Here is a 12,485-nt window from a genome sequence, read left to right as displayed (position 1 = left end):
CAAATTTTCAGAATATTCTGGGAAAATTAGACAAATAAGAGAAAAACGGTCATGTGTTTGATTTTTTCGCAAAATTGATTTGAAAATTGAGGACCTCACGCAAATTTTCATAATGGAAATGTATTGGAACTGACATTTACACAAATTTAAATTGTTCTATAAATGTCGATTTTACTGACATTTCGCAAAGATGTAAATTAACATATGAAGTATTATATGGTGGATTAAAATGTATAAGTCCGTTTGCTTGTTTTATATTTTGTGTTTTTTTATATATATATATTTGCCTTTGGTTAAAAAAAAACGCGCATTTAAAACTGATTTTAAAATACGTCATTTAGAACTATTTAACATGTGTTATATTTCAGAAAATCAGTAACATTGCTGTTTAATATTTCTACTCACGGATTGCCATTGGTTCATTAACTGATTTTCTTTTCCATATACCGGGTCCAGGCTTTATTCTACGTTTTACGGATACATGACGTTACTTCAAGTTTATTAAATGTGCAGAAGAACCTTAACTAAATGGGTACTGTTGTATACGTTCGTACACCGTAAGGAAAGTCAGTCACTGGAAAATCTTATAAACCCAAAGTGCTGAAAGCTGTTAAACGGAAATACAAAACAAAATGCGCCCAAGGGCTGGTCGCGGTCTAAAGTTATTCCATCACAACGCTACGGTTTACAAAAGAAACATCGGTCAAACTTTTCTTAGAGACGAAAAAGTAGTACAAATCAATAATCCTTCTTATCCATCAGATAAGTCCTTATGACATTTTCCTTCTGATAAAGATGTTGGTTTGGCGCAAATATTTATCGAATAAAGCAAACTTTTGGGAGTGGTATATTTTCAGTTATTTAAGAACACTTAAGGACATACCGAAAGGAGATATTATGAAACGTTCATCTCCGACTGCTGAAATGCGCTGAAACGAAGGGCGATTACCTAACTTTGAAATGTGTACCATATTTTTCCACAAATGTCATTACTTTTAGAATGACCCTCGTACACGATTCATTTGAATAACAATTCTTTTAACATTTCTCACATTCAATACAAACATATAAATGTTTTGGTTGATGTAGGTGCGGATAGAAATATCAGGCTTGAAGGTAACTGTTTAGACAGTAATAAGGCTCCTCCAACCTACCGGGAAACTGTTACCCATGAGCCTGATACTTCTATCAACACTTCAACTAGTGATAGATATATTTCTAGCATACTGTATTTTTCTAGAAATAAAATAAAACGAATGATTTTCTTTAAACACTATTTCATAACAGCTGCATATGAATTTACACACTACTCTATAAATAACAGCACAAAATTAATATTGCACTGTGGGGTGTGAGACACGATTTTCAACGCCGGTGTATGCACTGGAAAATCTTTTTCTTTCGGCATGCAGGAAATATAAATATACAAAACAATATCCTCTGTACCATGTTCCGGTCAATATTTTGACATAATACATGAAGCAAAGAATAATGAAACATAATTTTGTCTAAAGTGTTCAAATTTGCATTAATATTACAGTGCATCAGGGAATACCGGACGAGGCGTATGTTCACCTTGATGAGTGACTAAAGATCCTTAGCAGATTAAAACGGTCTTTCATATATCAACGTGAGCAAAGTGCAACACAATTATTCAAACTTTATAAACATTCATTATATCTGTTTTGTGTGACACAAAACATGAAATATGAACAGTTTTTAGAATATCCTTAACTTATCTTGTCTAAGTATTTGTTTTGGAAAACGAACTGTTACCATCCCACTGTATGTAAGTAATTCCTTTCCTGGTAAGATATTTAGTAAATGTTTAGGTAACACTTGCTGTTTTGAAGCAAGTTTGTTACGTAATGTCTATACAATCATGTGACATGACAAAGGAAATGTAAAAAAAAATATCATTTCCTTCTTACACTAAACGCAAGTAACAAGAGACTAACTGGAAATAGAGACAGCCTGGTTTAAAATCCCTGTTGTCTAATTTCTGAATTCGGCATTAACTGTGTAGTTTTATTCGTGCAGAGAGACCAACTTGTTTTAAACATCATAAATTCAATTTCCAAATTCAATATTTATTCAGGCATGTGATACAGATTTCTAACAGTTAAAGATTACTTTTCACTTCTAAGTATGGTCTTTATATACATCTCTGACATACTTTTCTTTTTTCAACCGTCAATACAATTGAAGAAAGTAGACATTTTAAAACTCGTTTGTCTTACACTGGTTAAAGTCATTTTGTTGAAAAATCTATTTAATATTCACCTTCAATGAATCATATATCACATAAACCAACACCTCTCGTTTCCGTACCGGCGTAAAGTAAAATTAAATTTAACATTTTTATCTGTGAAGTTACCAGGTACATTTTACTGTCAGATTTTCTATATTCAACTGAAAAAACAATGTAGTATAAAGCATAAAAAGAATCCTCATAACCACATGGATATTATGCTTATAAAAACAAACATTACATGAGAAACTGGTAACATGACTATCTAGACGCACTTTTCTCATTTTAAATCAATAACAGTTCCAAATTATACCGATGACTATTACTTCTCTGTTGAAAAGGAAATTCTACATGTATCAGCATATTCAACTGCCACTTTGGACAACGCCTCCTGTTCTCTAACATACTGCCATGCAGCGGCTGTCTCTCCTCCTCCTCCACCTCCTTCTGGTGTCCCAAAGTCTATACCGTCTCGTGTTATACACATTCTCCATGCTCTCACCTTTACAGTCAGCGGCATTAGGAAAAGACTGTCAACAAACTGTCGCCATGTTGTCAAGCCCATCCTGACGTCAATTAGTAAAATGTTCTTCATACTCTTCATCTCAGCGGGACATTTCATTATATTATCAGTCAATGGAAAATCTTCTAAAATAAACTCATGGAGCCTGTACAAAGATGGTAACAATGTGATCAATTTCTCTATTATATGAGTCGAATCATTATATTTATTACAGAACAATACAAGTCTTGTTAGTTTGTAAGCTGAACTAAGAATATCATATACTTTCTCACAGTTTGTGCTGTTCAATGATCTGAATTCAAATATTTCTAGGTTCAAAGTGTTAACCCGTGTCACAATGATAAAGTTACTGTACTCAAGGCACTGAAGTTGTTGATGCTTGGATAAGTCTACTTCATGGCGGTCTGAGCGCTCACATTTTGTATCGAGAATCGTTATTTCTTCAAGATTACTGGTACCCGATAGGAAAGTGCATAGTGAGGTAAAGTCTTCATGTGTCACAGCGACACGCTCTATCTTTAATGCGACAAGATGATTCATATCAAGCAGATGACGAACTACTTTTTCACATACAGGTTTTAAATTATCATTATAGCCACAATCTAAAGTCAGTGCTTTCAGTGTTGAAGTATTACCTTCAACTGCACCACAGAAAGACTTGATATCTTTATTATCAATCCTATAACTGCTGTTAGAGAGAAAGTAAATTGCTTCGAGTCGCTGACATTTCGGCAAATAGTTCGATATTCTCTTTAGATACTCTTTCGCTTTATATTTATCAACTCTGAACGAAAGGACGCTGCCGGGGAAAATATACTGCTTATCGATACCAATACAGAGATTATCGCAAACTGACATACTCTGTACGATAATGTCTCCAAGATAAAACTCAAACTGAATGTGTGTTTGACATGCTCGGACCTCTTCTATACAGTGTAAAATACATTCCTGGATATCTGACATAATATATTGATGTCTGTATTCATGTACAGTAACTGATCTTCTGTACTCTAGAACACGTTTGTCCGCTGCAACAATATCGTATATATACTTTGAAATGGACGTAGCGATTCGAGGCTCTAGACCGCAGAGCATAATGAATACATTTGCTTGTTCTAGTATTTCGTCCAAAGTTGTACACATACTGAAAACCTCTTTAATAAGTTGTGCACAATAATCAGACAAATTTTGTTTTTCCGAATCGGCCGATGATCTGATATAAGCTTTGAACTTAATAGTAATATACACCGCGGCCATATATTCTTGTACTGACTTGTGAACAAACGAAAGTAACGAACTGTCACTTGTGCTTGCAGACAGATTTGGACATCTATCCTCAGATAAGATTCCTAGTTTTAAGCAACATGTTTTAACTTCATCCGATATTTCAAGGTCTTCAAAAATAGAACTTTCAAATGTCAAGGATGTCTCCTTTATATTTGTGAAAAGTGTCTCGTACGCCAAACGCGATATGCCGTAAATGAGGTATTTGTACGAATTACATAACTTTTTATTTATTAGATAATGAGGGAGTTCAATATTCAACAAATCTTTTGACATTCTCCTCATTTTTCTAAATAAACGATCTTCTGGTTTCTTCTTTTCGGTCCACGAAAAGAACAATTCAAGCATGCCAGAGTAAATAGCGCATCTTGATGATACCTGAAGTGTACCGTCAAACCAAAGACAAATCAACTGCAGCAGCATAATTGGTACTTCTTTCATACTAGCTATTGATTTGTTTTCAAGTTTGTCTTCGCAGGCCCTACAACTTTTATTTTCTGCAAACGATTCATTCAGTACTGGAACAGTTTTAGCAATCATTGTTTTAACAGATGATTTATCAAACCCTTTCAGTTTTAATCTTTGTTCTATCTCCTTGTCAGTAATACCTAGCGTTTCAATTTTCCATGGTCGTGACGTAGTTATGATGGTATATTTCTTAGATGTGTCACGTTCTGGAAGCCCTTCCGTCTGAAATTGATTGGATGTAATACTTTTAGAAGTCCATTCATCTAAACCATCGAGCACGATAATAATCTTTTCCGATTCCTTATCTAATAATTCGTTTAGAATTTCGCTCTTATATTGTTTTTGAATCATTTTCTGGATACTGACAATATTTTGATAGCGACGCAGAGATATATAGAACAAGAAATCAAATTTCTTCATTTCTTTGATTCCATGGAACTCGTCTTCAATTGTCTGCTCTTCACTGTGTGCCAAACACCAATAATTTACTAAACTTTTACAAAAACTACTTTTCCCGGATCCAGCATCGCCAAGAACATAAATGGATTTCAGTCGGTTTTCTTCTTTTATGAAGATATCAGACAAAGATTTAATTTCGTTTTCTTTTGGTCTTCTATTTTCATCTTTAGTTTCATGGGTTATTCTTGGCCTGACATACACCTCCCTGAAGTTACAGTGTTTACGCCCTGGTTGTAATGGAATTGCCGACACTTGTAACAGAGAGTGTTTGTAAAGTTTCATCAGCTGTTCCTGAAATTCTATAATATAAATATATAGAGATTATAACAGCGAATATAAAGCAAAGTATAAAGCAGAACAAGGACGACAGTGTAACAGACGTTAAGGAGTCGTAGTACATATAACGCATATTATTACATAAATCTCCGTTCCATAGTTTATGCTATTGACTGATCTATAATCACTCATAGGTTTTCTGGACTCTTTCGACTTTTATGAGAACAATACAAACATAGATTCAAATGCAGACTGACTAAGAAGTCAGAAAGTTTCAGGACTCCTCTACTCCTGAAAAATGCCAGGTCAAAAATTGAGACCAAAAAAAAATATTTCTGAATATTGATTTGCAAGTCAATCAATACATGCATATTTTAGCACGATAAAAATTTAACAAGACTATTTCGATTTGTTTCTTTTCATGTTGTTAATTTGATTAAGGGTGCATGTGTGGGGGATGATGGTGGGGGAGGGAGGGTGTCCAAATCAAACCGATAAAATCAAGATGTGACGACTGTCCAGCAAAGACCCAATACGTCTCACCGGGCATAGTTACAGACATGGGCGGGTGCCTGTGCAGTACCACTAATGCCCGTTCTTAAGATAGTCGGACGGATTTCTTTGAATGCAGAAAAATGTCCTATTAATACGTATGGCAGGTCAATCGTTGCGATTGTCAATATGTTTACATTTGTATTCTATCTTCATACATTTGTATTTTACATTTTCACATCTGTATTAAAATTTTAATATCTGATTTATATTGTTTTATTTGTATTGTCGCGTCGTATTTTCGTTACATTGTGTCGTATTGTCACGTCCCATTGCCGCTGTAAAATCACTTTCGGAAGAAAATACAAGGGCTAAAACTGCATTAAAAGTTATGTTGTCCATGGTTCCTGATGGCGAAACAAAAAATTTTCGGGAAAAAAATCATATTTAATCCCTTACTGGTCCCAAGACCGGTTTTAGTTCCCTGTTGGTCATAAGACAAGTCTTAGGGACTATAGGATTATAATAATCTGTCACTGGTTGTAGATGCAGATAGAAATATCCGGTTCGATGATAACTGTTGACAGTAACGAGGCTCCGCTAATACGACACAGCATTACGACAATGCGGTGCAAACATACGACACGTTATAAAGAAGAGACGCGTCAATATGACAAGAGATAATGACAATTGGACACAATACGACATAGAATAACGACAATGGGATGCGACAACGAGACAAAAAATAACAATAGGACACGACAATACGACATAGCATAACGAGAACAGGACGCAACAATACGACAAAGGATAACAATAATGCGATCGAGAATACAATAACGACAACGGGACTTGACAATACGACAAGGGATCATGACAATTGGACTCGGCAATACGACAAGGGATCGCGACAATGGGACGCGACATTACGACATAGCATAACGGCAATGAACGCGACAATATGGCAAAGGATAACAAAAATGCCACGCGACAATACGACACAGCACAACGACAATGCGACGCGACAATATATTATATTAATTTCTTTTGATTTTGGCAGGATAGAAGTCAAGGTAACGAAGTATTAGGATAGTAACGAATGTTTTATTATACTGAAACACAGATAAAAGGTTCATAATACCAAAATATGATATGTAGACTGTTGCAAATCAGAAATTTTGCTACACAATTGTATTACCCGACATGAGATTTACAAACTTCTTGACCCGTGCAAAAATTCACTATATGACGTAAGCATGGATTACCTAATTTGGACTTGATAAAATCATACTGATCTCGTTGAAAAGACCGTGCCATCTTGAGCTCTTTTATTTCCTGAAAATAGACGTGACTTATTTCATTTATTACCAGTGATTAGGTTTGTTACTGCATGTTCAACACTATACACTTATTAAACGGCAATGGTGGGTCTGAAGTGGTTATTAGCACGACTAAACCTATATTTGCACGAGGGCATATTGGTTTAGGAGTGCTAAAACAAGTAAGGAACATTATTGTTACTTAAAGGGTACCTTAATATAACAACAATTACTCCATTACTTAAATCAGTTAAATATGTAAAAGACCGACGTTAATTGCTTTTTATCGTGACGACACATGAAAAAATGACGCAAAAATGACGCCAGTCATCCCTGGCGGGTCAATGACCTGTTATTGTTCAAGCTCACGGTTATATTGCCCGCTTGCGAATATTGGACCATGGTTAAAGAGTTCTGTCCTATATAGTTTTGTTTCTAGTAAGGTATATAATAAAAAGATTATATGGAATAGGAAACCGTCAGTCTTAACCGTTTTCAGACGTAATTGCATTTTTACGGAATATTAAAGTCAGTTTATAATTTTACTTTTCGGAATGTTATAAACATTTTGCGTCTGTGAATGGAAAAAGGACAACGAGTATTATTTTTGTTATTAGCTGAAGAAAGGAGCAGTCTTAGAGATGTTTATATCAAAACAAAGATAGCTAAACTTTACGGCAATGATATAAATAAATAAAGAATAACGTGACTAGTAAAATAGCTTTTAAAAATTACCATAATTATGCACGTTAATGTTCATGTTATATTTTTATGAATTCTAATCTCTAACAAGGAATATTTTATGTGTTTATTTGTTGACGTTAAAGTCTAAAACTATATACAAAAGCAAAATTTAGTTAACTCTTCATAGAACTACCAATCCTTTCTCCAACAAGCTGGATATCTTCCTCACGTGAGATAATTCTTTGTCCACAACTGGGTTTCCAGCCAATAGAAAACAGGAGTAAGTGACTCAAAGTCAGCCACTTAAATGTACCTCGCGTGAAAGAATTCTCCTTAAAAGAGGCTTTCCAAACGATAGAAATAAGAAGCAACTGGCTCGAAGTCAGTGACTGAAATATAGTCAAAGACAGATTCATCGCACAACAGAATATTCCGTCGACAGATGATTTCCAACCGATAGAAATAGAAAGCAAGAGGCTCGACGTCAACGACTTAAATAAGGTCAGAGATCTTTTTCAGGCGAGACAATTATCCGTTCAAAGTAGGGATTTCCGACCGATAGAAATGAAACAAGTGACTCGAAGTCAGCCACTTAAATATTATCACAAAGAACTAACTCGCATGAAAGAATTCTCCGTCGACAACGGAGTTCCCAGCCGATAGAAATAAGAAGGAAGTGACTTATCAGTTGCTTTGACAGCGTTTATCAGTTGCTCTGACAGCGTTTCCTTGAAAAAGTTTGTGTTTAGGTCTGTGAGTTACAGGACAATTAAATCGTGCAGTATTTTTTTTTTATTAACAAAAACCTGACGTTGACATTTTCCGTGTGGTATCAACGCATGTGCTTGTTGTCCATGCTGTAACTAACAGTAAATCATAAAAAAAATGCAGTAACCCTATGCAAATGTAAAATAAGTTAAAATATATTATCAATAAAATTTACCTCTTTTACTGTTGCCATGTCTAATTCCAACATTGTGACTCTCGTTTCTAAATCTGTAACACTTTCTGTAGTTGGTACGTTTTCTAGTTTTTCCCGTAATTTGTTTTCGAACTCCTCCATCGTAAAACTAATTGACTGCACGGCCGCATGAACTACATCCGCTTCTGTTTTTGTTGAAATTATGAAGTCTTCTTTCTTCAACTATTAATGGTTAAAATGGTACAAACTGACTAACAATAATTTTATACAACTGTCATACATTTAATATATTCCTTGAACCACCTGCTAAGGAAAAAAAAGAAAAATATAGTGTAACTCATTACGGTTAGAAAGCAATTGATAAATAAATTAAAATTCACTTTCATTCTTATGACTATGTATTTCTTAATCATTTTGTCGTTGAAACAATACTATTACCAAGCAAAACAAGTCCCCTACCAGAAGGGACATTTGTCATTCCTGCTGGCATAGCAACCATATTTTTATATTGAAATTTGATTGAAGAACCTGCATATTCTCCAAACCATCTATACCATGTCATGCGATAAGTCAGGTTTCATAACATAATTGCTTGTACTTTTTAAGCTTATCAGAATCAACATTTTTCTAATATTTCAGATTTTTTTTATTGTCATAGCAATCCAGTCACATGTGTTATCATAGCAACAAAAGGATGTGCATATTCTCCATATTGCCATATATCCATTTTTCAAATTTAATGAAAAAAATGTCTTGTATAGTTTAAAATATGACAAAATCCACCACGTTTGTTACTGACAGAAGGACGGACAGATGGACAAATGGATGGAAAAAAGGAGAAAATAAAACAATGTGCATGTTTTCAACATTGCCTTCTGCCTATTAATCGAATTTCACGAAACAAATCTCTAGTATTCCAAAGTTCTGACATGATCCATTTTGTTATATTTTTGGATTATTGGTTGCAATATCGGCCACATTTGTTGCCATATCAACAAAATAAAAGGCATGACATTGCCTTATTATCATCTAGCATTGAATCGCCGAGTGTTTAATACTTACCTTTAGAAGATTCTGTACAGCGCCTTGGGCATCTTGTCGGGTTTTCAGTTCCTTACCATCTTGCAGAACAGCAATCATATCATCTATGTAACTATCTGCATCTGTCTCTTCTAGTTGCATTGTACTAGAATGGAATATTTCATTCCTGTCCGTTATTACCTGTAATATAATGTAATATACTATTTTATTATAACTTGTTTTAAAGATAATTTATCAAATCGTCCAGTACCTTTTAGTTTCAATTTATACATTTTTCATGTAATACCTGAACTATCTTTCAAACATTTTGACAAAATAAAGAAAATGTGATTTTAGGTGTGTGATGTTGGGAAGAAGTTCGACATTTGACACTGGACATTTAAAAGAATAACGAAAATGAACATTCAAAGCGTGACGTAGCTGAGAAGTTAATCATTCAAAATATGACTGACATTGGACATTAAAATCCAGAACGACATTGGACTATTAAACCTAGAACAACATTGGACATTCGAAACAAGAATAACATTGAACATTCAAACTCCGAACGATATTGGACATTCAGACCCAGAACAGCATTACACATTAGAGTTCTAGACTTCACACACTTTTTCAATTAAACATGAAGCTATCTTTTGGCGAGTGAAAAGGCAAACAAGCATCGTACCCGTAAGTGAAAATATCAAAACTGGTGTCTATGTGTGAAATAAAATTTACATAATCAAAGGTTTTATTCGAAGTTTACTCATTTCATGCAAACCGCCTTTTAAGGGCTTTGTTTGAAAATGTTCGCATGGAAATGAACTTTTTCCCCGTTATAGTTAAGAAATTAGTTTTAAACAATGCCTAAACATGTAAAAAGCAAAGTTGGTTTGACTATACTAGTAGTCGCACTGATGTATTACATCAGCTGTATCTTACCTTTGAAAAGACGTCGATTTGTGCAATTGTGCATTGTATATGATCGTGAAAATATTGATTGTTCCTTATCAGGTGTAGAAATCCGATACAATCGATGTCAGCTGATGATGTTTTCCTGTCGTATCCGGGAGCGTTGATGTAGCATTTAGCGATAGACCATGGGTCTGTGCACCAATGCTGTGTCTCGGTGTTTTTCCAATAAGGCGCTGGTGGTGTAAATCCATGACTGGATACAATTGCATCATAGATGGCGCCACAAACTTTGTTTGGGCAAGTAATTTTACCAGTTGGATTGCAGCAGTTGCAATTTCTTTGGCCTAACTTGCATGATCTGTTTCCTCCTTTTGCGTGATCAGGTCTAAGTGTCGTCCAACTGCATTGACCACATGCTACTGTTAATAGATTCTTGTCTTGCTTAATGTTATCTAAGATATCATTGTGTTGTTGTTTTGTGATGTCTTCACAAAAAGACACCAGTCCTTCTCTGAGATACGTCAGTCCAAGTCCGGCCTTCACCCATTGTCTGTATTTTGTCTTCTCTAAATGAAGCGGGTTTGTCATCGCGCACACTCTGTCTAAAAGTAAACACAACATTTTAAAAGGTTCATGTTTTATGTTCTTCAGTTAAATGACTTTGTCAGTTTGATGAGCTGTTTGATACTGAAAAGCTCTTAATGTTACCACAATATCTGCACCAAATACTTTCATAATCATTAGTAGTAGTAGTAGTAGTACTAGTTGTTGTTGTTGTAGTCGGAGTAGTATTGGTGGTTGCAGTGGTGCTAGTGGTGGTAGATGTAGTTGTAATGGTTGTATTCGTCGTCACAGATACGTCAGGGATAAAAACGTGTAATTTTCCTCGAGAAAAATAAGACATACATATATTCTAACAATTATTCTTGTTTGTTCGAATATTCTTTTAACAAAACAGTAATTTCAATTTACATGCCTAAAAGTAAGCAATACATTTACAATACCAGCTTTATAAAGATATGAGGAATTTGATAAACTTAGTAAAGTACACAGATGTTAGTAAAAATTCCGAATGCACATTTGGCTGAATTAAATTCAACTAGTCATGATCCTTTACGTAATAATTATTGTTCGAGGAAAAGGTCTGCATTGTGTTTATAGATCTGTTAGGGATTTGTGACCTGAGCGAGCGTAGCGAGAATGATAACTGAATTACCTACATGCTTCTTTGTTTTATATAGCCCAGACTTTTTTCTGCTGCGCTCGGGTATATATCCAAGAGACACGGTCACTCGTTGTCTATCCTATACTTACCGAAACAAAGAAGCCGGTAGGTAAATTCTACTAGATACAAGGTTCTGCCGTAAAAAATCAAAGTTTGATTAATGGATCTAGCTTCTATTTTTTTTCTTTATATTCGCGTTGTATTGTGAGCAACATCTTCCACAAACAGCACTGTTAACATAATAAGTAAAAAAAGAAAAATTTTTACAGAAAACTTTTTACATAATGAATCAATCATCTGATTTTTTTTCTAATCAGGGATGGGATATATGCAATGAATGTCATTGAGAGCCTATATTCATTTTCAAAAATACTTCAGATTGGTCTTTTTTTTAAACGAAAAACAAAATCAGAATCAAAATTTAATATTGAATAGTTTCAATGTTCGACAAAACAGGTATTGTACAAACAACGGTATACAACACATCTATGTCATTAATATATTGTAATATACCCGATTGTACTGATTACGAAGTTCAATCCAGAAGTTATTTTACCTGAGTGTGTAAACTAGTTCAAGCTTGCTAAAGTAGGAACGATGTTGCTCGTCCGTTAATTTCATTCTGATATGTACAGTTGTATCTTTTA

At 34.6% G+C, this 12,485-nt stretch overlaps 1 protein-coding gene across 1 annotated transcript; it reads right to left on the bottom strand.

The window, feature by feature from the left end:
• Positions 1–2,074: 2,074 nt before the first annotated feature.
• Positions 2,075–11,407, bottom strand: LOC123534312 (uncharacterized). Its single transcript, XM_053519639.1, has 5 exons — positions 10,641–11,407; positions 9,741–9,899; positions 8,700–8,900; positions 7,019–7,088; positions 2,075–5,284 (listed from the first exon to the last, which is right to left on the bottom strand). The coding sequence occupies exons 1-5, from the start codon at positions 11,232–11,234 to the stop codon at positions 2,574–2,576; spliced, it is 3,735 nt and encodes a 1,244-aa protein (XP_053375614.1). The 5' UTR covers positions 11,235–11,407; the 3' UTR covers positions 2,075–2,573.
• Between the last annotated feature and the right edge of the window lie 1,078 nt (positions 11,408–12,485).

The sequence above is a fragment of the Mercenaria mercenaria genome, chromosome 12, assembly GCF_021730395.1.
Source record: "Mercenaria mercenaria strain notata chromosome 12, MADL_Memer_1, whole genome shotgun sequence".
In the NCBI taxonomy this organism is placed as follows: Eukaryota; Metazoa; Mollusca; class Bivalvia; order Venerida; family Veneridae; genus Mercenaria; species Mercenaria mercenaria.
Note: the sequence above shows the minus strand (reverse complement) of the source record. Positions and strands in the feature narration are given on the sequence as shown.

What these genes read in the sequence shown, in the direction of transcription:
- LOC123534312 (XM_053519639.1), bottom strand. Translation starts at nt 11,234, where the DNA reads ATGTTGTGTTTACTTTTAGACAGAGTGTGCGCGATGACAAACCCGCTT. An exon ending in AAATCGACGTCTTTTCAAAG is followed by an intron (nt 9,900 to 10,640) that starts GTAAGATACAGC and finishes ATTATATTACAG; the next exon opens with GTAATAACGGACAGGAATGA. An exon ending in CTGTACAGAATCTTCTAAAG is followed by an intron (nt 8,901 to 9,740) that starts GTAAGTATTAAA and finishes AACCATTAATAG; the next exon opens with TTGAAGAAAGAAGACTTCAT.